At 43.6% G+C, this 24,021-nt stretch overlaps 1 protein-coding gene across 4 annotated transcripts in view; it reads right to left on the bottom strand.

Moving 5' to 3' along the window:
- Positions 1 to 19,881, bottom strand: part of LOC127045587 (lysine--tRNA ligase-like) — a 61,675-nt gene extending 41,794 nt beyond the window's left edge. Inside the window, exons 1-3 of one of the 4 annotated variants that reach the window (XM_050941814.1) lie at positions 19,863 to 19,881; positions 11,309 to 11,356; positions 6,834 to 6,909 (exon numbers count right to left, since the gene is read on the bottom strand). In XM_050941814.1, the coding sequence (XP_050797771.1) occupies positions 6,834 to 6,909; positions 11,309 to 11,346 (114 nt within the window). In that variant the 5' untranslated portion in view covers positions 11,347 to 11,356; positions 19,863 to 19,881. Of the gene's footprint in view, positions 1 to 6,833; positions 6,910 to 11,308; positions 11,424 to 14,346; positions 14,646 to 19,862 lie in introns of those variants that run through there. The other 3 variants (XM_050941813.1, XM_050941815.1, XM_050941816.1) reach the window with 3 other exon arrangements.
- Positions 19,882 to 24,021: the final 4,140 nt, after the last annotated feature.

Raw genomic sequence — 24,021 nt, 5'->3', positions numbered from 1 at the left:
GTACAAGGCTCATTTAAATGTCTTTTGACAAAACCTGTTGTAGCATAAGCCAGAGACCTCTTGTCAAATTCAATAGCTTTTACTTTATCTGCAGTTTGCAGTATCACCTAAATAGTGCATGTGAGAACATTAATAATACAGAAAGAGAGTCCTTCTGAATATATGTGATGTCACATGCAACAGTAACAGTGGGTCTCTAAGGATGAAAGACTTTGAGTAAATTTAACTCTATTAAAAGGAAGAAACACTATGTCCAAGTTTATGTTGTTCCCTGGCCCTCTATCCATTTGCAGATGTTTTCAGATGTGGCTTTTTACAGCTAAGTCCAGGCTTATCTAGAGACTACTTGATGCCCAAGCCAGATAGCTTTAATGGACATTAGCATTAGAGAACATAGAGTAAAAAGCATGTGGTCCTCTCTGAAATCAGAACGATGACATTTTTGTTTACTTTTGTTGTATAGTATACATAATCTGAAAAGACACACAATATGACAGAGTAACTGGATCTCATTCAAATGTATGCTCTACTGCAACCCACCCTTCCCATATGATAACTAATAAATAAGATGGAGGCTTTGGGAGCAATTAGAAATTACTACCGCTGTCATGTACTAACCTGCCAGAGATAATTGTTGTGTCAGGAAGTTGCTCTTCATTTCTAGGTAGCTGAATTTGCAAGGAATTCAACAAGTGTAGTATTTGTATGGAATTTGTGTGGGTAAGGCTGTTCCTCTTTTTCTTTCAGCTTCTGGACAAAATCACTTCGAATCAGATGGTATTGCTGTAATGAAGATTTGGAGCAGAGTGAAGGATTTACAAATGATACATAGTCAAGTGGTCATAGTATTATTATTTTATATTATGTGCTGCAATATGAACTATTATTATGAGTGGGGCTGGTAGCACCTCCTATTTTTAAAGTTCCATGATACTTCTCTTATAAGACTAGGTTTTAGTTACTTATAACTTTGCCACACGTTAACGGTGGCTGCAGTTTTCCCATGCCAAGTGTCCTGCCTCAGGCTGACTTGTTTTAAAAATTTTCCAGCCAAAACATTTGGCTGTTTTCTGAGAACAAGACTAGATGTTTGAGAAACATACAACAAATTAAAAATTTGGATGACCTTTTCTTTGAAAAGCTATTCCCCCCAGCTTGGGCATCAGGGACTAGAAATCTGGCAGGGAGAGGCTTTTGTGTTAGGCTATATGCTATTTGCCATCCCCTCCAAAAATCTGCCAAATGTGGCCAATTTATAAGCCCTTGAAAACATTGTAGTTTGTGCATGCTTCTTAGATTTTGCAGCTAAAATTCCTGCAACGTATGCTGTCTTATAAACGCTTGGCATGCTGCAGCTGGCACTGAGCAGGACTTTCTCTGGCTGCCATGGACTGTGCTGGCATTTCTAGTTCCAACGACCTGAACTGAGAAACAGGAACCGGTCTCTCCAGTGACCCCCCTGCATGGCACAGCAGCATAGCGAGAAGCTATCAGAGTTGATACACGAGGAGAAAAGCTGACCTGCAGGGAATAGAGGGAAAGTGCAGAGTGGGATGGCAGGGAGGGAGATTGGGATTCGCTGTGTAAATAAAGCTGGTGGCTTGTCTACGCTTACAATAGCTACCACAGCACAGCAGTGCCACACAGCACTTCAGTTTAAAGACTACCTATGCTGATGGGAGGATTCTTCATCAACCTAGCACTGTCCTACACACTTAGTTAGCTTAATTTTGCCATTCAGAGCTATGGATTTTTCACACCCCTAAGCGAGGTAGTACGCCAACCTACTTACCTAGTATAGACTAGGCCAGAGACTCAGAACCAGTGGTAAAGAGGTGAGAGAAGACAGAACTGATGAGGAGCCAGAGCAGACAGGGAGAACTGGGCCTGGTTTGAATCAGGAAATGAAATCAAGAATGGATATTGAAGAAGGCTGGCTATAGGAATCCGTACCTCATTTGTTGCGGACGTTGGAAAGGGTGTTTAGTGAATGAGGCGAGAGACTTCAGGAAGAGAAAGGACAGTCTCATGGTTAAGGCAGCTGAATGCTGCCCTGGAAGACTGGATTCTATCCCTGCCTCTGCCACAAAGTACCTGTGGGATGCTGGGTGAATCACTTAGCCAAACTTTTCTCTAATCAGAAATTCTTAGAGAACTACCCAACAAAAAGCAGCTAAACAACAAGGAGCAAAAATTTTTTGGGGGGTCAACTAAAGCTTGACACACTGAAGAGAAAGGTAAAGCTCTTCAGGGCAGGATGGTATTTTATCGTGTGTGTGTGGGTACAGGGGCCCAAAACAATGGGGCTCCCACTCCGGACTGAGGTCGGTCAGTGCTACTGTGTAAGACAAAAACAATAATAAACCTGTTATAGGAAATTGAGAATTTAATATGGCAACAAGGAGAACTGGTCACCACATGCATTCCTCCTGCATATGCTAACCAAAAACAGGAGCTTTCAACATCATCCTCAACCTCCTTGATCTAATACCAAACAAGAAGAATGATAGCAACATGTTAATCGCACATCTTTTCTGATACAGGTGTTTACACTCACAGACGATTCCATGGCCAGTCCCAGTTCACACAGCGGTTTCCAAAGCAGCACAATCAGAGATAAATCTGGGTCCTAAAAACAACCACTTCTCATGTGACAAATGCAAACATTTCAGAAGCCATAAGGAGCTAATACTTGGCAAACTTAACACTATGGGGTGCTACTAAGGCATTTGTTCTAGTACATGCACCCAACATTGAGCCAAATCCTCAGCTGGTGTAAACTGACAGTCCATTGACTTCAACTGAGCTATGTCAATTTACACCAGCTGAGATCTGGCTCATAGTTTCTCAAATGGTAGTTTCAGTTTGGAGCAATTGAATCATTTCCTTGACATTCTGTCTAGATCTAGCCACCCTTCTTCTCTAGCCTCATGCTAACTGGAATTTGAAGTGAGACAATATTTTGAGGCACAGTTGCTAGATAATAGGGATCTCCATACCACTGAGAAACTCTTGGCATATATTGATTTCAAGGTATTCCTAATTCTGGTAAGACGAGAGATTGCCATCTACTGGTCTCTTAAGCAGCTGTATCATAGAATCGCTTTCCTCTGGTAGGTATTTATCCTTTGATCATCATCATTAAAACATGTAATTTATAGCCTATTCCTGCTTCTTACTTATTTTAATAATAAAGGGCCAACTCCCTCAGCTGGTGTAAATCAATGGAGCAACACTGATTTAAATCTGTCAGGATTTTGGTTTTTAAGAGAGTAGCTCAGATGTCTTTGTTTTATATACACATAACTGAGCATACTATTTTGAGTTTTAGAAATAACCACAGGATTACACTTGCAATATGCTGTTTTTCCATATTTGCAACAGTTGCCAGCTCCCTGTTCCTGTAATATACCTGAGCTAGCATACGCCAGAAACTATTTTCCTGACACACTGAGCTGTTTCCAGCAGTTTCAATTCATCAGAATAAAGCAACAGGCAGTTTTGCTTCAATAGAGGACTTTGGATTTGTTTATAGGCTGGATTAAACTTTTCCCCTTTGATTGCTATTGACTTGATTCCCAGCTATAAATTATATGTGGAATCACAACATTACAGCTTATACAATCGATTGCTAAGATCTACAGCAGTGGAAATGGAAGTAAAAGCCTTTATTATTAGGCCTCTGCAAAAAGGTATTCACACAATTAAAGTCAAATACTAGGATAATTGCAATCATTCAGCTGGCCTACTGTTTGATGTCACAGGAGACATTTAAGCAGCAACCATTAGGTAACATCAACCATCTGTTTGGCAGTAAGGAACACTGGACATTTATATTAAACGGCAGTGGATTCAGAGGAAGGATAAGAACCCTTTTGAAGGTTTTACCATTGAACACTCTATGCCTTTCCTAAAAACCAGTTGAAAAACAACATAGGTATGCAATGTTGCTGTAACTGTGTGTGGTCCCAGGCTATTATAGACAGACAAGGTGGGTGAGTTAATATTTTCTTGGCTACTGTTTGTGAGACAAAAGGTTTTGAGCTTTTAACACTGAGCTTCTCTCTGTGTAGCTGAAAAGCTTCTCTCTCTCTCACCAACAGAAGTTAGTCCAAAAAAAGATAATGGAGAGTAGCTGCTCTTTACAGTGCTTTAATGTAATGGTTGTTAAGAGTTTAATTTAACTCCCGTTTCATGATTCTAAACTCTTCTGCAATCCAAAATCAACACACCCACGATGTTCAAACTGCGAAGTCAGCTGAGCAACTGACCACAATAAATCAGCTTTGGCCATTAACTCCAGTTTGTGTTACTATATAAATCCAGCCTCAGCCTCTGGAGAAAACATTGATGGTAAAAAAAAAAACAAACCAAACCAAACCAAACCAAAAAAACCACTGCTTTGTTCCAGGCTAGCCTCTATAAAACTGAAGAGCCATATGTTGCTCTTGGGGGTGAGGACTCACACCACCATAGGAGAGGTTACATACTCTGTGAGGCCACACAGATGCCATTTTGGCTTCAAGTGGAGCTATAAACATCGAGCTTGAGCAATGGGCCTCATTTGCTGAGCAGATTCTTACAGATTTCTTCTAAACACAGCTGTGTCCCTTGTTCTCAACACCAAAAAATCACTCACCACGCACAGTACATTTTGTTTATGTAATTCAGGTACAAATCTTACTGAAATTAATATCCCTCACTGTTATTTTACATTGGGCTGTATTCACCTTCTAGTAGAGTTCTAACTAGCCTGAGCACTAACTGGCATGAATTCCAGATGATTCACAAGCATACACGGGGAAGTCTGAAATATTTGGAGGTGGATGTCTATTCTAGATCAAAGGAAGAAAAATTTCATTTGAACATAAATCTTTGTTCTATCATCTGTTCCAAACAGCTGAAGTGTTGAAGAGCTAAAAGGCAAACATCAGAATAAGATGGCCACCATAGCAGAGTAAATCACAATGGGGCACAAATACCTCCTGTAACATATGAATAAGAACTCTGAGCTAATATTCCACACTTGATATCCCATCAACCACTGTGTCCTTTTGAAGCCAATATATAATCAAGTGAGGAGGAAAAGAGGAACAAAGAAAATATTTTACTACATACATATCTGCTCCTTATCTACACATATTGCTCACGAGCAGCAATATTCTACCTTGTGACATTACTAATCCCTTGACCTCCGCAAGGCAATTGGCTTTATTGAATGAACCAAGGGCATTTCTTTCCAATGTAAATACAGAGTAATCACTTGTACTATCACGCACCTTCACACACACCCACATGCTGGCATGGAAAAACTGGCTGCTCCTCCCTTCTCAGCTCCCTCCTGCAACCCAAACAGCTAAACTGAAAGTGATGCATTCAAGGTTACATTTAATACTATTGGAGGCTACATAAGGAGCAGAGTATTCAGGACTTGTTCTCTTCCCTGATGTGGAGTCTCATCATTAGGAAAGTGAAGCTGTATGTCTCAGTAATCCTGCCGCTGCTGCCTTGCTATGCTACAATTTGTATAGCAGCTTATAATAATGTGTACATGTAATGCCAACAGAACCCAGTCGTTGGCAGGTGGCATCAAATCGGGCACCTTTGGAGCTTAGCTCATGTGGTACAAGCTCATGCACTAAAAGCCAACTGGCTGTTCGCGAAGGCTGTAGAGCAGACTCATTTAACTCTCTAAGTGGTCTCGGTGCCACTAGATGGGACAGAACATCACACCCAGAAGGTCTGTAGGTTACATACAATCAATTTTACTATATACAATGTTGGCCAACATTTTCAAATATGGGTGCCTAAAGTTCAGGTGAATTGGTAGTGTACTACAGAATCTATTTGAAATAAATTATTAGTGGTCTCAGGGTACCCAGCTTTCTTCCTGCTTTGTACCAGGACAGTGGAACAAAGTAGTAGGAACAGGAGTCAGAGTTGGTGCCGTGGTGATTTTGACCAATTCTGATGTTAATATACTGGAGATAGAGATAAACATCTTGTGAGATTCAATTAAAACACAATGAATATCATAAATGAATAATCAAAAGTTGCCTCTGCATCATATTGTTTGTTTTATTAGTGAAATAAGTTTGTATACGTTACCATAATTTACCTGTCACTTTACAGACCTAAAGAAAAAAAAAACAGGTCCTACCCTAAAGAGCTTATAGTGTTAGGGTTAGATTGAAAAAATTGCACACGATATTGCACAGCTTCAGGAGCTATTTCCTGAGACAGACTTCTTCCTGGAACTCCCAGCATGCAGGAGGAATAAAATTACTGCTACAATCTTTAAGAAATTTTAAGTCAATTTCTTACTGAATTAAGTTTAAAAACAAAAAACAAAAACAAAAAAAATGTAAACAGTATTGTCCCGCTGGCCAGAGATGACCTATACCTGTTGAAAGCCCACCTGCAGAATAGTTTGAATCACGCCCCGCCCTCCCAGCTGTCCTCCCCGCCCTTACCCTGTCTCCCATCCCAGAAAGCAGCAGCCCCCTCCCTTCTGCTTCCAGGTTTTGCTGCCTCTTCCTGTGGGACACAGCTCACTGGCTCTGGCCCGGTCGCACGTGTGCCCACGCGGGGCTGGGCTCTGCTAGGTCCAGCAGCCCCCTAGCAGCAGCCAGCAGCTCTGCAGAGCCAATTCTGCGGGAAAAATTAAACTCAGTGCAGAACATTAGTTCTGCATTATGCAGTGGCACAATTCCCCCAGGAGCAATAGACAAAATCTTCTTTGAGGGGCCATTAGCAGCACATCTTGAAAGATTCAAAACAGTTTAAGTCTGGTTCTGCTTATACTCAGTTATAGTTCAGCAGGGAATACCCACCTGGGGCCCGTATTCCTCTTCAGGTTCTTCTTTTCCCGGGTCAGACACAGTCTTGGGCTTAGTTGTTTGAAAATCCCTGCAAAAGAAGAATCTCCACAGTGAATTCACATTGAACTTTCAGAGGGCACTGCCAATTCTTGTAGGCCAGTATTCTGCACACACACACACCCCAAAAAAGTTAAATATATTTTTAAGGGGGTTGGTTATAAACCCTAATATGAATGATTTCCCCCCCCACACACAATTTCTTTTTGTCAATGAAACAGCAATGCCAACTCTAAGCTTTCAAAAATCATGATTCAAGCTCCCAAAACTCATAAGATTTAAAAAATAATACATTTGGGGTTCTTTTTATTTGCCTTCTTGGTTTTGAGCATTTATGTTTCATGCTTGCAAACTTTCCTCCACAGCAGCGAGGGTTAGAAATTTGTTTTTGTTTAAATCAAAGCTGAGATTCTTAGATAATCACCTGACTCCAGAAGCTGAGGCTTTATGAAGAATAAAGCCTCATGATAAAAATCATGAGAGCTGGCAACAGTGAGAAAAAAAAGTGTCTTTTATTTAGGGTCAAACGCAGCAGCATTGTTCCAAACCCATGAGGATTGAAGTGAAACTGAAAAGAATAGAACTATAAACAAAAGTAAATTACCGTTGACCAAGCCTAATGAAATGCAAGAAGTGAACCAAAAACTTGAGGTAGGGACTAGTATATTCATTATATTAAGATGAAAACATTTTAAATATCTAGTTATTAGTAACAAGTGAGGCTTTTTATATATGAAATCTTAATGTAATAGTGTGACTTAAAATCAAGCTTTTGTTTTTAGTCATTTTGAGGGAATTTAATCAGATTTGTTATTGATCATGCTATGTATCTGAGTGGCTACACAAAGACTACGTAGCAAGTGAACCAATGCCCTAGTATGCCTCTAGAGGTGATATATTTCAGACATAAATCTGAGGTCCTGCCATTTGAGATCTTTAAAGATCCCATGACAACTGCTATAGAAATTCAGATGTTAACTCCAGGGTTCTGGCTAAATTCAGATCAGATAGTTACATTCCATTAACCTAAATTTCCCCTGAAGTTTCAAGTGGAAAAAAGTTATTTTTCCTGGCCAGGCATTTATGTCCTGAACTGTTGGTTGCTTTTTTTCCTGAGAGTGGGAGGAAACAGGGATTGTTTTAAATGTTGTTGTTCACTGTATAATGGCTGCCTTCAGAAAGATCAGTCATCATGATTATGTTTAGTAACAATGGGCCTGATCCTGAGAGCCAGGAGTCAGTGGGAGCTGGGTTGCTCTTATCAAATCTCAGGATTCGTGCCCCTTAATGATTAAAAAATTATTAATACAAAATGGGCCCTGATTTATTATTGCCCTGCGGCTCTTTTACTCCAGCGAGGCTAGCACAAAGGAAACCTAGGGCAGGTGCAAGGCCCCCACCTTTGGGCAATACTCCTGGCACAGAAAAGCTCTACTAATGCTGTGTCATCTCTATTCCAAACCTGGGCCCAGTTGGTGTAGGGTACAGGTGGAAGAGGCAGATTGGGGGTGGGAAGGTATTGCTGGAGAAGATCTAGTCCACTGGCAATTCTATGTCCCTGCAAAGCCTCACAAGGGCCTTTGCAAAAGGGGTGCAAGTTACAGTAGCACTGTCAATTGCACTGTGCCTGTGCAGGGATGGATCTGGCCCTGTGCGGGGCTAGTGACTTCAGGCTGCAACATCCAGTACTGTTCACTAACGATCAACAAGTGGGCTGATTGCCTAAAATGTTTTAAGTGTTGAGTTTTCTGGAGGATTCATCCCCAATTGATTGCCAGCCACTATTGCCAGTGTTACCTTGTCCTGTTGGACTCAAAACAGAATTTCCATCAGTATCAGCTGCAGATTTCTGCCTGTACTGACAATAAATCAGTTACCTATGGCACTGACATTGGCTCAGAACTTTGCAGTGTTTCAACCACAGATAGACTCTTCACATCAGCAGCTTTATCTGATCCTTGATCCTAAGGATCCTTGAATCAGTTTGACTGTGAATAGAAAACTGGAGGGTAAATCCACTTCAGTTTCAGATGCAAAGAATACTCCAAAATAATAGCACTATATAACAGCTAGATGGTGCTATTATGTTGGAGTATGCTTTGCATCTGAAACTAAAGCGGATTTACTCTCCAGTTTTCTGCTTAACGGAGCCATGCAGACAACATTGATATTAAACTCAATCCTGTAGGATCATCACAGGGACTTTGAAACGGACTCCCACACTGTCAGTGGACTGCCTCACAGGGATTGTATCACCATTAGTGAGACAGCATACCATCAATAAAAAACGACACAAAAAACAGGTGCATGATCTAAGACATCCATTGCATGGATACATTCCACCACCCAAGAGGCAGAAGTCCAGAAAGAGCTTTGCCTCTGAAAATCCTTACCCTAAAATACCACCATGGAAGGCTACAGAGTTACAAAAAATGCCAGTGATCCCAGAGAATCTGCTTCATTCAGGACATCTCCCTCCAGGCACTGACCTCAAAGGAAAAAAACACTGGTGTATTCTAAATCGAGGGAGAGCTGGGGTGGCAAAGACCTATGACAACATGATCAGGTGGAAGATGAGGAACACCTCGGAATAGGAATGCAGAGAGGCTAGCAAAACACTTGTTCACTGTCGTCAACAACATCCTATACCCTGAGGAACTATTTGTGATAAGTGACAACAACAAGTCTTGGATGTGGTTTTGGAGCAATGACCTATGATTAACCACTGGTATATAGGGACCAGATCCTCAGCTTCTGAAGATCAGCTAATCAATGGAGCTATGCTGATTAGATATTCAGCTGGTATAAATAAGTGTATCTACATCTATTTTGATGGCGTTATGTTGATTGACATCAGCTGAAGATCTGGCCCTGTGAATTCTTAACTGCCACTATAGAGACCCATAACTAGAAATCAGATACATGGGGAAGAAATTTCTTAACAAAGCAATCATATAAAACTCTGATTTCCTCACAATCCACTGAATGTACACAACATCCTGCACCTATAAACTGCTGCCCAGAACCAACAGGTTACATGTAAGGAATGGACACATTCTTATCTGCCAAGAGATAATCTTGGACACTGTTCTAAATTCATTCCTTCACTAGGAAAGGAAACTTTCCTCCTCTTTGATGATTCCTCCAGAAATCAAATATTGTAAAAAACAATCCAAAACTGCTTGAAGTATGTGTGTCCATTGCCATTCACAACCATAAAACCTAATACTTGAAATCTGATGTTGCTCCACTCTCTTCAAAAATGCATCACTACATTGTGATTTGTGAATTGCTCCTTTGGCCCCTGAAATTGTTTTCTAACTGTCTAGTGTCCTCACACTATGTTACAGTATTGCACACATAGGCACTTTCTCCCAAAATTATGGCAAAGGAAAAACAGATGAAAGATATCCGTGGATTTGTTTTCTCAGTCTTCCTAAACCAGAAACATCTTCGATCCAAAAGTTAACTACTTGTAGCCCAGCTAATCTTTACAAAAAGAGTGTTATAACAAAATTATAGTTCTTTCATCATCATATACAGTTTTTCTTATTGACTATAGTGACGTATAAAACCGGGAAAATGGGTTCCATCTAAGATTGATTACTAGCATAAGTATGGAAGTATGACAATCAAAGCAGCTGATTTGGGCAAACCATTGATATTTTTACTGGTGTATCTGAAAGGACCTTTTAATACTCTAAGATGTACTATCAGGGGAAAGAAGAAGCTGCTTCACTGGATACACCTGACATTGTTAGGAACCAGCTTGAAACTATTTCCCATATTGGTCTATTCCTTCAAGAACTGGGTCCTGTGTAAAACCTGGGATGGATTCTTTGGAGTCATCACTACTTTGATTATTACAGTGTCCTGGCCCCATAATGGAAAAAACTATCCCACCCACTAAAGAAGAAACAGCCCATTAGTCTCAAAACATGTATTTTCTTTCCAGAGTAGTTGAAAATATCAAAGTGTGAAAAGCATATTTACTACATTTTCTACTAGCAAAATTAAAGAGAAAGTAGATTTTCTATTTTCCAGTTTGCAAGCCCATAGCGGAGGAAGCACGTGCCTGGAGTGGCACATGCTAAGGGGTGGCATTCCATCCATTCTTGGGGCAGCATAGTCCGGGCGACTTTTGCTTCGCCAGTTAGGTTGGGAGTACGAGCGACTTTTTTTTTTTCCCCTTTGCTTGGGGCAGCAAAAATGGTAGAGCCAGCCCTGGTTGTAATCATAATAGCACCTAGCATTTAGTAGAGTGCTTTATATGTTAATGAACTGACATTTAATAATTAGTTTCCAAACAACAAATAAATTAGAACTGGAATATTTTCACTAAAAAAAAATCAAAATTTGAAAAAAACTGAATTTCAATTTTTTTTACAATACTTCACATAATGATGGCATGTCTGACAACAATAACTTACCCTGAAGAGGCAGCTGAAGTCTTTCCTTTATCTGTCATCTTTGCAAAGCTGAGAACAGATGAAGTTACAGCATAAGAATTCTGCCTAGAATGCTTGATCTGTCCCTCCACTTTGCTTTATATGGACACTTGGAGGCAGTCATGTGAGTATCACAGAGATTCAAAAAGTGAAAGTTAAACTTCATGCTCTGCCCTAAAGAGTGATATATAAACCAAAGCCAAAAGTTTAGATGCTGAAATGTGTGACTTCTCTTATTTTTATGGGCACCTATAAAGATTAAGAAATTGAAAATGAGGGGATAACACATATAACATATGGGGATTTTAACTGAGGTCCAAATGGTTAAAGATTAAAGACATCTCCTCTTTCACTTTCCCTATCAAAATATAAACACCATTATCTAAAGACTTGGAGTCACCACCCATTTACTGGAAAAGAGTCTTATTCCTTTAATTCAATACAATGTGGTGTCACAGTGCCAGTTTCTTCATGTATTCAGCCCAGAGGACCAGGAAGAAACATACAGTACTTCCCATTGTTAAATGCTTACAGGAATTATGTTTTACTCTGACTCTTAGAGGTGCACCCCTGTGCATTGCACTCTTCAAGCAGTTTCCCCAGCTTGTTCTGGAATTAGACAAGTATTCACATCACAATACACTGGGGTGGGCGGGGAGGAGGAGGAGTGAAGATCCTCAGCTGGCATAAGTCAGCATAACTCCACTGAAACACATTAAACCAGCATGGTCAAACAGATTCGATTCTATCCCGGTCAAGGGGATCAGAAAGATCTTCCCCATGAGCACTTGTTTTACTTAAGGGTAACATCTCCAGGAAAGCATCTGAGACTAAAATATCAGAGTACTTAAGTTATGGTATTCACAAGCAATGTGCAGAGCAAATCATACAACAGAGAATGTTAAAGAAAGACATACGTAGGCAGGGGAATGGTTTCACTATTATGGGGGACTTTCCTGGCTTCTGCACTTCCCCGGTGAAGTGGGCTAGTGAAAGGATCTGAGTCCTCGTTCCCACTTCCTTTACCTAGAGGCCTCCCTGCCCTTGAGACTCCCCTTCCACTCTCCTGTCTGGGAAAGTCCTCGTAACCCCAACAAGGCTGGGCCCAGGATTCCTGGGGGGCTCAACTCCCAATCCTGCTGTGGTTGCCTAGGACAGGTGCTAGGATGTCCCCACTCCAGGGTACTCTCTCTGCACTGGGCACCTCCCTGACCCCCTGATCATTTCATACAATTTAAAGCAAATACAAGTTGTTTAATTAACAATTAATTTAAAAAAGAATAAGGAAAAATGGGAAAGGTTAAAGGAAAACATCACTCGGCTCTGTGGGAGGGAACATTACAAACAGTGTCTCTGGACATCAGGGCACTTCACAGTCTGTTCCTTGTAGGTGCCAGCAGGGCCGGCGCTTCCATTTAGGCGGCCTAGGCAATCGCCTAGGGCGCCAGGATTATTGGGGGGCGGCATTTTGCCGGGGGGAGGGGGTGGCAGCAGGCAGCTCCGGTTGACCTGCCGCAGTCGTGCCTGCGGACGGTCAGCTGGTCCCGTGGCTCCGGTGGACATCCCGCAGGCACAACTACGGCAGCTCCACCGGAGCTGCGGGACCAGCACGCGGGGCGGAGAAATGGCCATGAGCCTAGGACGCTAAAAATACTAGCGCCGGTCCTGGGTCCCAGGTCTCCTTCTCAGGCCCTGGCTGTGCTGCAGGGATCCTACAGGTTGGACACTTGCAATGGTGGTGACCACACACCTCCGGGCTTTGGGTGGTGGGACCCTACTTCCCAGCATCAGCCCCCCATCGGGTTAAGATCCCCCTTCCGGTCTGTCCTGCAAGGACCCTTGCTGGGGGTGTCTTTCTGTGCTGGGCCCTTTGCCCAAGGTCCCCCCAGTTGCTCACCACACCTGGCTTGGTGGCTGCAGCTCTGCTCCCAGCACAGGATCTGCTCTCTCCCTGGGCTGTCTCTGGCTCTGCTCCCAACTCTGACCTGCTTCGTGAGCTGCTTTTCTGGCCCCTCTGGATCTGGCATGGCTCTGCTCTCCAGCTCAGCTTGGGCCCCTGCTTTCTCCTTAGCTCAGCCCCACTCTGTCTGACCCAGGCAATTCCAGCTCAGATGGAGGATGGGACATCCCTGGCCTCCTGACTCCCTGATTAGCTTGCCTGCCCTGTCAATCAGGCTCAGCAGCTGAGGCTGACCTGGAGCACTGGCCTCTCCCCAATCTTTTAGTGCTGGGAGCTAGCCAATCAAAACACCCCCACTGAATGTTAGTAAGGGGGCAACAGTCCCCTTACACATATAATAGGAATATATGTATAAAATGGCTACCTAGGTTCACTTGATCAATAACTCAGCTGGTCAAAGATTTTCAAATTATTGAAGTTGCTATAAGTACAAGAGGAAAACTCGTAAATACAGTTAGTAAAGTGGTTGAAAGAATCATACCATTTCTAATCCCCCTCACTGCTAGGAGCTGAAAACCAGGCCTGAAGTGTGAGAGCATATACTAGTGCTTCCATTTGAATTTCTCAGGGCCCAGCCATGACATTTCCTGGCAGGATGTAGATACATTTTGAATGACCCCCTCCCCTATATGTAGGTTCATGGTTGTGTGCTCAAGGTGATAAGGGCTGGGGGTATTATTCATTATAGTTTAAGAGTTGGCTCATTTCTGCACAAACTGCCTATAATAAGGTGACATGTTTCCAGATAATTTTCAATAGAAGTGGGGCCTGATCAATCATCAGCTGGGCATAGATTTCCTTTCCTGTACCAGCGACTGATCTGTGACTAGCCATTTAACCAGTAATCTATAATATCCCTTCAGGGCCTTCCACCCAGCTAAACTTTCCTTCCATCATAGAAATAGGCAGGTTTAAAATTTCATGTCTCACTGAAAACAAACATAAAAGGGGGAAGGTATACCCCAAAAAAAATAAATTTAGTGTGTCATGCTCAGGGCTGTCCAATATTTTTGCCTCAAAACCAGGCAAAATTCATTCAGTTTTAGATTTTGATACATACCCAAAACTCTCCAAGATAGAAGAAAACTTGGACTGCCCAGGGAATCCACCCAACTGTGCTCCAGACAGCCATCTTCTCCACACAGACCTTTAGGTGTCTTCCAGAGGGGAAAGTTGCCTGTTACCACTACTTCCAATATCTTCGAGAAGCAACCAACTGCCCCACTTCCCCTTCCTAAGCTTGTCTGAGGGCAGCCAGCTGATCCACCCTCCCCTCTTCTGGGGGGATGGCTGATTACCCCATGCCTGAGTGTGGCTCTGATCTGCAGAAAGTAGAAACACTGTCCTCAATTCATAAGGGAGGAAGGTGAAGGAGGCAAATATTATGTGTTTCAGGGGAAGGGAAATAAAATAAAGATGGGGGGAGGGACAGGATGTATGCCACCAAAGCTAGCTGTAAGAAAGGAGCGATTAATCTAAAGGCTTGGAAGTCATTAGGGCTTCTGACATACTAAACATGGAGACAGGAAGACTCGGGGAGGGAGAGGGGGAGAGGGAGAGGGAGAGAAACTCTCAGAGGTATCTAGGAGTCCCTAGGCTTTTCTAATGTGTGCAAGTTACTAAAAACAACTGCTCTGTGTAACTGCCCTAAACAAACCGAGGGGCATGTGCAAAGCGGAAGCTGACCAAGCAGCAGAAATTAGATAAGAGATCTCTTTACATACATAGCATGAAGTTGTAACTCTCCTGAGGAGATTTAAAGAGCAAATTCTAGCTTTTCTAAGACCCCAAACTTTCCTGTAACTGAGCTGACAGTCCCTTCTCTAGTTTCGCTTATGAGGAGTATACAGTAGCCATTTTTTGGGGCTTGGTTCCTTTTTCCCCGCTACTTTTAATAAAACCTTGTTTTAAGGAATTCTACTATTGGGTGGTAGTACAATCACTCTGTCCAAGAAGAAAAGAATCCATCAACCTCAAAAGGAGAGATGCTAAAGGGTGTTGAGATTCCTTCCCAAACACTCAGTTTGACTCCAGATTTTGTCACTTATGTATTTTATTTGGCATACACCAAGGCTACTCTGAGTTGATCAGATTCAGACACAAGGGGTGGAAGCAGAGTACATCACAGATCCAATGTTACACAGAAACCCTCTTCCTTTATATACATTTACACATCACATCTACTCTACATTGCTTTACAGTAGGGCTGTCAATTAATCAGTTAATTCATGCAATTAACTCAAAAAATTAATCACGATTAATCGCAGTTTTAATCACACTGTTAAATAGAATACCAATTTAAATTTATTAAATATTTCAGATGTTTTTCTACATTTTCATATATATTGATTTAAATTACAACACAGAATACAAAGTACTTTTATTACAAATATTTGCACTATAAAAATAATAAAAGAAACAGTTTTTCAATTAACCTCATACAAATACTGTAGCACAATCTCTTTGTCGTGAAAGTGCAATTTACAAATGTAGATTTTTTGTTTCATAACTGCATTCAAAATCAAAACAATGTAAAACTTTGGAGCCTACAAGTTCACTCAGTCCTACTTCTTGTAGCCCCACTGCTTCTTGTCCTAGCCTCAGGGATTAAAAGAGAACAATTTTTCCCCTCCCTCCTCCTTGTAACAACCTTTTATGTACTTGAAAACTGTTATGTTCCCCCCTACCCCCTAGTCTTCTCTTCCCTGGACTAAACAAACCCAATTTTTCCCCATCTTCCTCATTAATAGGTCATGTTTTCTAGACCTTTAATCATTTTGTTGCTCTTCTCTGGACTTTCTCCAATTTGTTCACATCTTTCCTGAAATGGGACTGTAATATGATGCTCTGCTCTGCTCTGTTCAGAAGGAACACAGTCAGCTGCGTGCGTGTGTTCCTTCTGTGTGCTGCCCTGGATCTGCACAGATAGCTGACACAGCAAACCCCGATAAAGGTACAAAGGCACCCAGCCAGGTTTATTGTCAAACAAAGCACAGTAATAGTTCCCCACAGACTCTACAGGACATACTACGAATATGTGCTTCATGACAATGGACTGGCTCAGTCAGTGGTGGGAGTTGCCACTGGCCCCTAAGCCAGACAAAGACATCCAGTCAGGGATGCATTCTTATACACAGATACAAACAGATTATGCATCATTGAATGCACTGAGATACTACCCCTCTATGCATTACGGTGTTGTCTTTCCCCTGGTACAGGTTGGTTCGAACAAACAAGTCTATCCATCATACTGAATATCCCTTGTATTGTCCTTTCATATTGTCTAGCCATCATATTGCCTTTAGGCTGGGTCTGCCTGTTCCTTGGTATCTGTGTGGGATGTGTTTGTAGCAGGCTGTTCTGGTGCCATCCTGGCATACATTCATCTTATTAGTGCTTACTGCAGCGCCTCCTGCTGGTCTCTCAGGGGATTAGCTCGGTTTCCAGCTCTGGAGCGCCCTCTGCAGGCCAGTGATCCACCTGTCCTCTGGCCCCTGTGTCCCTCTCTGGACCCTTTTACCTGAGGTGCTGCCACCTGGCAGTAACCCCTTTCTCTTTGGGTCTCCCCGCCTCAGGAAACCCCCACCCACTATCCTCACCTTGCCTCAGTATATGGCTACTGCCAGTCATTGTCTAGCCCCCACGCCCTGGGGCAGACTGCAGTATCAGCCTACTCATCACTGGCAAGGTTGGGTTTAGACCTGCTGCCTTGGCCTACCCCTTGGGTGCCCCCTGGAACACCCAGTACCTGTTTACCTTCTGCTAGGCCACAGCCTGGGGCTTTCCAGGCTGGAGCTCCCCAGCTCCTCTGCCTTTCCCCAGCCCTGCTCCACTCAGATACCCTCTCTCCAACTCCCTACAGCCAGGCCCTGCTCCCTCTACAGGCAGAGGGAGGCTGCTTGCTCCTGGCTTCCCTGGCCTTTTTATAGGACCAGCTGGGCTCTGATTGGGGTGTGAGCCAGCTGCAGCTGCTTCCCCCAATCAACCCAGCTCTTTCCTTCCACAGCCCCAGCCCTCTGCAGAGTTGGCTTTAACCCTTCCCAGGCAGGCGCAGGTGACCACCCTGCTACACTGCCAAAGATCCCGGACACCTGCCCCTTCTGGGGCGTGAGGGAGACCCTGGCGCACGTTTACTTAGAGTGCACCAGGTTGCAGCCCCTACACCGGCTCCTCATTGCCATCCTCTTACATTTCTGGTTGCACTTTTCCCCTCACCTCCTTCTGTACGCACTCCCTATTCGTGGCCCCACGAAGTCCCGGGACCTCCTGGTCAACTTCCTCCTTGCCCTGGCAAAAAAGGCCATCCACGCGACCAGAGAGAGGAGGTTGGCCGATGGAGACCCCGGCGACTGTGGGGCTTGTTTCCGATCCATGGTCCGTTCACGCATCCGGGCGGAGTTCCTCTGGGCGGCGTCCACTGGCTCCCTTGACGCCTTCGAGGAGCAGTGGGCGCTGTCCGGGGTTCTCTGCTCAGTGTCCCCGTCAGGCTCCCTTCTTATGACCCTTTGACCTCACTCCTGTCCCTGTTCTTCTATTAGTTGTCCCCCGAACTCAGTGGGTTCTGTGGTCCTGTGGGTCCTCCCCTTAGGCTGGGGGGGATCCTTTAGCGGTGGGCGGGCTTCACCCGCCCACTTCCCAGACACCCAATAGATACACTGCCAAAGACCCCAGGCTCCCATAATCCTCTGGGTGGTGCTGCTCATTCCTTCTTAAGTGGAGTACTTTGCATTTGTCCTTACTAAATTTCATCCTATTAACTTCAAACCATTTCTCCAGATCATTTTGAACTTTAATCTGATCCTCCAAAGCACTTGCAACTACTCCCAGCTTCGTATTATCTGCAAACTTTATAACTGTGCTCTCTCTGTCATTATCTAAATCATTTAAGATATTGAACAGAACTGGACCCAGAACTGATCCTGTGGGACCCCACTTGATATTCCCTTCCCGCTTGGCTGTGAACCACTGATAAGTACTCTCTAGGAATGCTTTTCCAATCAGTTATGCACTCACCTTACAGTAACTCCATCTAGGCTGCATTTCCCTAGTTTCTTCATGAGAAGGTCATGCAAGATATCAAAAGCCTTACTAAAGTCAAAATATTCCACATCTACCACTTCCCCCCCATCCTGGGGAAAGAAAGCTATTAAATTGTGTCAAACAAACCTCTTGACAAATCCATGCTGACTCTTGCTTACACCTTATTACATTCTAGTTGTTTGCAAAGTGATTGCTTAATTTTTTGCTCCATTATCTTTCAGGGTACTGAAGTTGAGCTGGTCTGTAATTCCCTGGGTTGTCCTTATTCCCGTTTTTTATTGATTGGCACTAGATTTGCCCTGTTCCATTTCTTTGGAATCTCTCCCATCTTCCATGAGTTTTTGAAGAGATCACGAATGGTTCAGATCTCCTCAATCATCTCCTTGACAGGGGCGGCAAGTTATATGGGCCCGTGGTGCCCAGGCTCCAGCAATATTCAGGGCCCAGGGGCCCAGCTCCACCAATCTCTGGGGGCTGGGTTTCTCCCCTGGCCCTGCCTGCCACCCCTGTGCACCTCCCCTGAGTGTCCCCAGAGCATCCTTCTGGCTCTGCTGGCTACTGGCATCAACTGCTGCCGCAGGGTCGTAGTGCTCTCCATCCACTAGTGCCAGAGCAGGCTGAACCTGCCCTTCCGCCTCGGCCCTTCCCTTTTCTGGTGAGACCCTCCACCATCACAGGGCTCCCCAGTCACCACTTCTGCCCCACGCTGTGCAAGGGCAGTCCCATCTCTGACCCCCAGAGAGGCTACAGTTAGGGGCAGCAGCAGGGGAGGAGGCACACATGTGATGGCAGCCCGTCCCTAGCACTCACCACGAGGAGGTGAGGGGGCTTCCTGTACCTGAGAGAGACCCTAGGAGCATGTGCAGGGACAGTGGTGCAAGGTGAGTGTGCATTCAGGGAGGAGGAGGGTACCCTCTCCCAGAGCTCACTGCTGCTGTAAGGGAGAGGGCTGGGGGGGGGGTCATCCTCTTTGGCCCTAGCCCTGGGGCAGCCTGCCTGCACCCCAAACTCCTCATCCCCAGCCCTGCCCCACCCCAGAGGCTGCACCACCAGCCAGAGCTTTCACCCTCACACCCCAACCCTCTGCCCCAGTCCTGACCCCCTCCTGCATCATGAACCCCTCATCCCCAGCCCCACCCCCCTGCATCCCAACCCTTTGCCTGAGCCCCTCCCACACCCCAAAATCTTTATATATATATATATATATAGGCTTACAAGGCAGGTGTGAGGGGCAGGACTTGGACTTGTTCTGGGCACCACCAAAAGTTATACAAACCTGTGGCCCCTGCTCCTTGAGTATTCTAAGATGTATTTCATCAGGCCCTGGTGACTTGAAGACATCTAACCCGTCTCAGTAATTTTTAATTTGTTCTCTTCCTATTTTAGCCTCAGATTCTACCTCATTTTCACAAGAGTTCACTAGGTTAGATTCTAATCGCTACTAACCTTTTTGGTGAAAGCTGAAACAAAAAAGTCATTTGTCACTTCTCCCTCCGCATCCCGCTCCCCCACACACCCATTCAATAATAAGCCTACCCTATCCTTGGTCTTCCTCTTTTCTCATGTATTTGTAGAATATTTTCTTGTTACCTTTTATGTCTCTAGCTAGTTTAATCTAATTCCTAATGGTTCCCTGGGTGTTCCCTACCATTACTTTAGCTATTTCAGACTTTGTCTCAGCTCATTGACCCATGTACTTATTTTAGTTAGCACAGACATGCTGTTGCCAAGGATAGTTCCCAGTCCTTGCCTCTGGGGTTATTTCAGGAAGTTTTAAACACATGCTGAGATTGTAAAAGCCTTTCAAAACTATATCTTTCCTTTTCATTGTATTTGTAAAACAACAAAAAGCCAGCTCAAAAAGCCAGAGCATGAAATGTATGCATATATTTTAATTTTACTTTTGACTTCACTTTCCGTGAGTTGCAAACTGTTGCATCAATTGTGTCACACTTCCCCTAAAAGTAGTAAAACTCAAAAGCACTAACATTGTTTTGCCTACTCAGAACCAATTCTGCACCTTCTATTCAAACAGTCAGCATCCAAAGAGAAAAGAATTCTGCAACCTCAAAAGGTAGTGTCAAGGTGTTTCTCCCCCCACCCCCACTATGAACTTTAGGGTACAGATGTGGGGACCTGAATGAATAACCCCTAGGTTTATTTTTACCAGCTTAGGCAAAACAGTCACTGCCACCACCAAATGTTTTAAAAAAAAACATTTGAGGGAGAGCCATTTGGGAACTCTGCCTTCCCCCAAGTTTCCCCAGTCCTTATCCCACATTTCCAGCCAGGATATGACTAATTTCCCTCCCCTAAGTCTCTATATCCTTTTTCCTGGGTAGACTCAAGAATATTCCCCCCACCAATTCCTGGTGAGCCCAGATCCAAAATCCTTGGATCTTAAAACAAGGAAAAAATCAATCAGGTTCTTAAAAGAAGACTTTTAATTAAAGAAAAAGGGGGAAAGGAATACCTCTAAGATTAGAAAGCAAGATGATCTCCCAGACAACAAATTCAAAACACAGAGGATTTCCCTCTGGGCAAAACCTTAAAGTTACACAAAAACCCAATTTGATTCTCCCTCTATGTTTGCAAAAGAAATGACGAAAAGAAAAATAAAGAAATCTACCATATTCTTATCTAAATACTCACTAATTTAAACAAGGGTTAGATGTTTGTTTTTTGGATCTCTGACTCCAGCAAAAGCACACCCAGAACAGACAAAAGACTTTTTCCCTCCTCCCTCTTTGAAAGTATCTTATCTTCTTATTGGTCCTTCTGGTCAGGTGTCAGCTAGGTTATGTGAGCTTCTTAACCCTTAAGAGGTAAAAGAGGAATTAACCCTTACCTGTCACCCTTACACACCCCAAATCATAGACAGTGCTGGACCACACTGGCTGTGATTTCTTCCTAAAACTTTAGGAAAAAACAGATTAATAAAACACATGCACCTTTACATATACTACTGATTATGTAAAAACTAACAATATTTTTCACATTTCAAGGACGATTTGAACCAGTTGATTTTGGGAAATTTTTACGGGAGAGTGCATCAGCCACTTGGTTAGAAGCTTCTGAAATGTGTTGTATTTCAAAATCAAAATCTTGGAGAGCTAAACTCCAACAAAGAAGTTTGTTATTTTTCTTGGTGGTATGAAGCCGCTTTAGCGCAGCATGGTCAGTCTGTAGTTGGAAATACCCTCCCCAAACATACAGGCATAGCCTTGTTCTAAAGGCTTTATGGAATATAAGCTACTTTTTCCATTTTCAGTCAAAAGGTCATCTGCAGAGTTTTTCTTTCCAGAATGCTTTGTACATAGGCTAAGTTGTATAACAATAAAGTGTATTCCCAGAACACCTTGTAGTTTATTGTGGAACTTTACTAGCCGTCAAATTGTTGTAAACTTTGTACATACAAAATCTGTCAGAAGCAAGAGGTGTGCTCTGTTAAGGTTTGCCATATATGAACTGTGTGTTATATACAGTTAGTGGAAATGTCACTACGGTCTAATGCTACTTTTATGCTATGGTCTACTAACATCTAAAATGCTACATACAAAACCTAAATAAAACTGTGTAAGTTCTACAGAACTGTTTATCTGTTGTGAACAAGATGAATATAAATGAGAAAAATTGAGCTCATGATTTGGAACAGAGTAACGATGTAATCGCTATAAGCCTGTTCTCCAGATTTGCAAAGTATAAGGTTTTCTGTATTATGCTGCTCTATTTTTGGTTAAGATGATTGAGCCTGGTTATCTGATGTTTTGCAACACTATTGAGGATCAATTCTTTCATTGATAAAAGACCAATATAGTCGGCATCTCTCCTTGTGTGTTATCCAAGGAACAGGTGAGCTGAAAGGTGGTTGAGTCACAAAAGTATTTTCAGGTGATTGGGAATCCTGCCCATCTCCTCTCAGCCACAGCTTCTCCTTGTTTCTTTTCCCCTCTGGCTTTTGATAAGAAACACCTGTTCCCTTGAGGACCCATCAAAGCAGCTAATGAAGTACAGATGAGCTAGAGCAATTCTCTCTTAGAGTATATGTTTACAGTATGAAATTAAGTCCATTTTATAGAAGTCGACTTTTTATACAGTCCATTGTATATGTCCACACTAAGCACATTAAGTCAGCAGAGTGCATCCTCACTACCACGGCTAGCATCGACTTACAGAGTGCTGCACTGTGGGTAGTTGTCCCACAGTCCCCGCAGTCTCTGCTGCCCATTGGAATTCTGGGTTAAGCTCCCAATGCCTGATGGGGCAAAAACTTTGTCGTGGGTGGTTTTGGGTACATGTCGTCAGGCTCCCCTCCCTCCCTCCTTCTTTGAAAGCAACGGCAGACAATCGTTTCACGCATTTTTCCGGGGTCCCGTCCACCAGACCTGCTCAGCCCTCTGCCTCCCTGGATGATCGGAACCCCAGGCAGGCAGTGGGCTGAGCCGGGCCGGTGGACAGAGCCCCAGACCAGCAGCGGGCTGAGTGGCTCAGTCCACTGCCAGTCTAGGGCTCCATCCACCGGCTCCTGCCAGCCAGGGTCCCACTTTGCCCTGCTCAGCTGGCAGACCTCGGTGAAGTCGATCAGGGATGCCTGGACAGACATGGCTATCCTCCTCTTAGAGCACCGAATGGGAGTGACTCCTGGTCATTCTCTTCAAGTTTCATCTTATGGCGATTCAGTCCTGCCTGGAATATCATGAGAGCCGGAGGCTTCTGCCTCAGGCTGCTCTCCCAGCTGGCAGCACCACACGGTTGCACCTACCCCAGCCTGACCCATGCTCCCATGGCTCATGAAGCCTGGACAGTAGTAAGGAGCAGTTCAACTTTTGGAATGACAAATACAGAACGAAAGATTGCACTCTATGGGCCATGTTAAGATTATTTCAGAGTCCTGGATGCCTTTTATAGGGACTAAATGCTTTCATGAAAATTCCCCCCCCTCCCTAACAAAAATGTTAATTTATCAGAGCAGCTGAAAGGGTAAGGAACTCGGGACTATAACTTAGAGAAAGCTTCCATGTTATTTAAGTCATAATTGATATAATTCAAAGTAAAATTTCACAGCGTGGTTTGTTCTAAGACTAAAAATGCAGGAGAGGAGTCAGAAAAAGGAACAGTGACCTGTTTCCGCCCAGTTTCGAACCAGGGACATGTTAAGTGAACGTGATAACCACTACACTACAGGGCTTTATTTTTTTTTGCCAGACTTTGCCAAATGCACAGGAATGTCTTCTCTCACTACAGAAGCTACCTAATGCAATATTTATATCTATGGCCTTCCTGCTCACAAAGTGGTCATGCCCCCACCCAAGGCTGACACAGCATGGAGCGCATGTGACACAGCAATCTGGCTCAGCAGGATCGCTAGCGAAGCATGATACTTTTGCCGTTAAGCAAACACAGCAATTCTTTCCTGGCCTCTGCCACTGAATGTCTCTATGCATTACGCTGTGCCCTCTCAGTGCGGGAGGACTTCATGAGCTCAGAAAACATGTCATTGCGAGTGCTTTTTTTTTTTGCCTTCTACTCTGCGATAACCTCAGGGATGGAGATGATAGGCTGAGTGTAGAAACATTCTGGGGGGATTACACGGTCACCTGTGCTGCTGAGTGCTACTGAGTTGCCACGCTGGCCAAACAGGAAATGAAATTCAAAAGTTCCTGGGGCTTTTCCCGTGTACCTGGCTAGTGCATCT

This window comes from Gopherus flavomarginatus, chromosome 2 (assembly GCF_025201925.1).
Source record: "Gopherus flavomarginatus isolate rGopFla2 chromosome 2, rGopFla2.mat.asm, whole genome shotgun sequence".
NCBI classification, from domain to species: Eukaryota; Metazoa; Chordata; order Testudines; family Testudinidae; genus Gopherus; species Gopherus flavomarginatus.
This window is presented reverse-complemented; position numbering and strand designations above follow the sequence as displayed.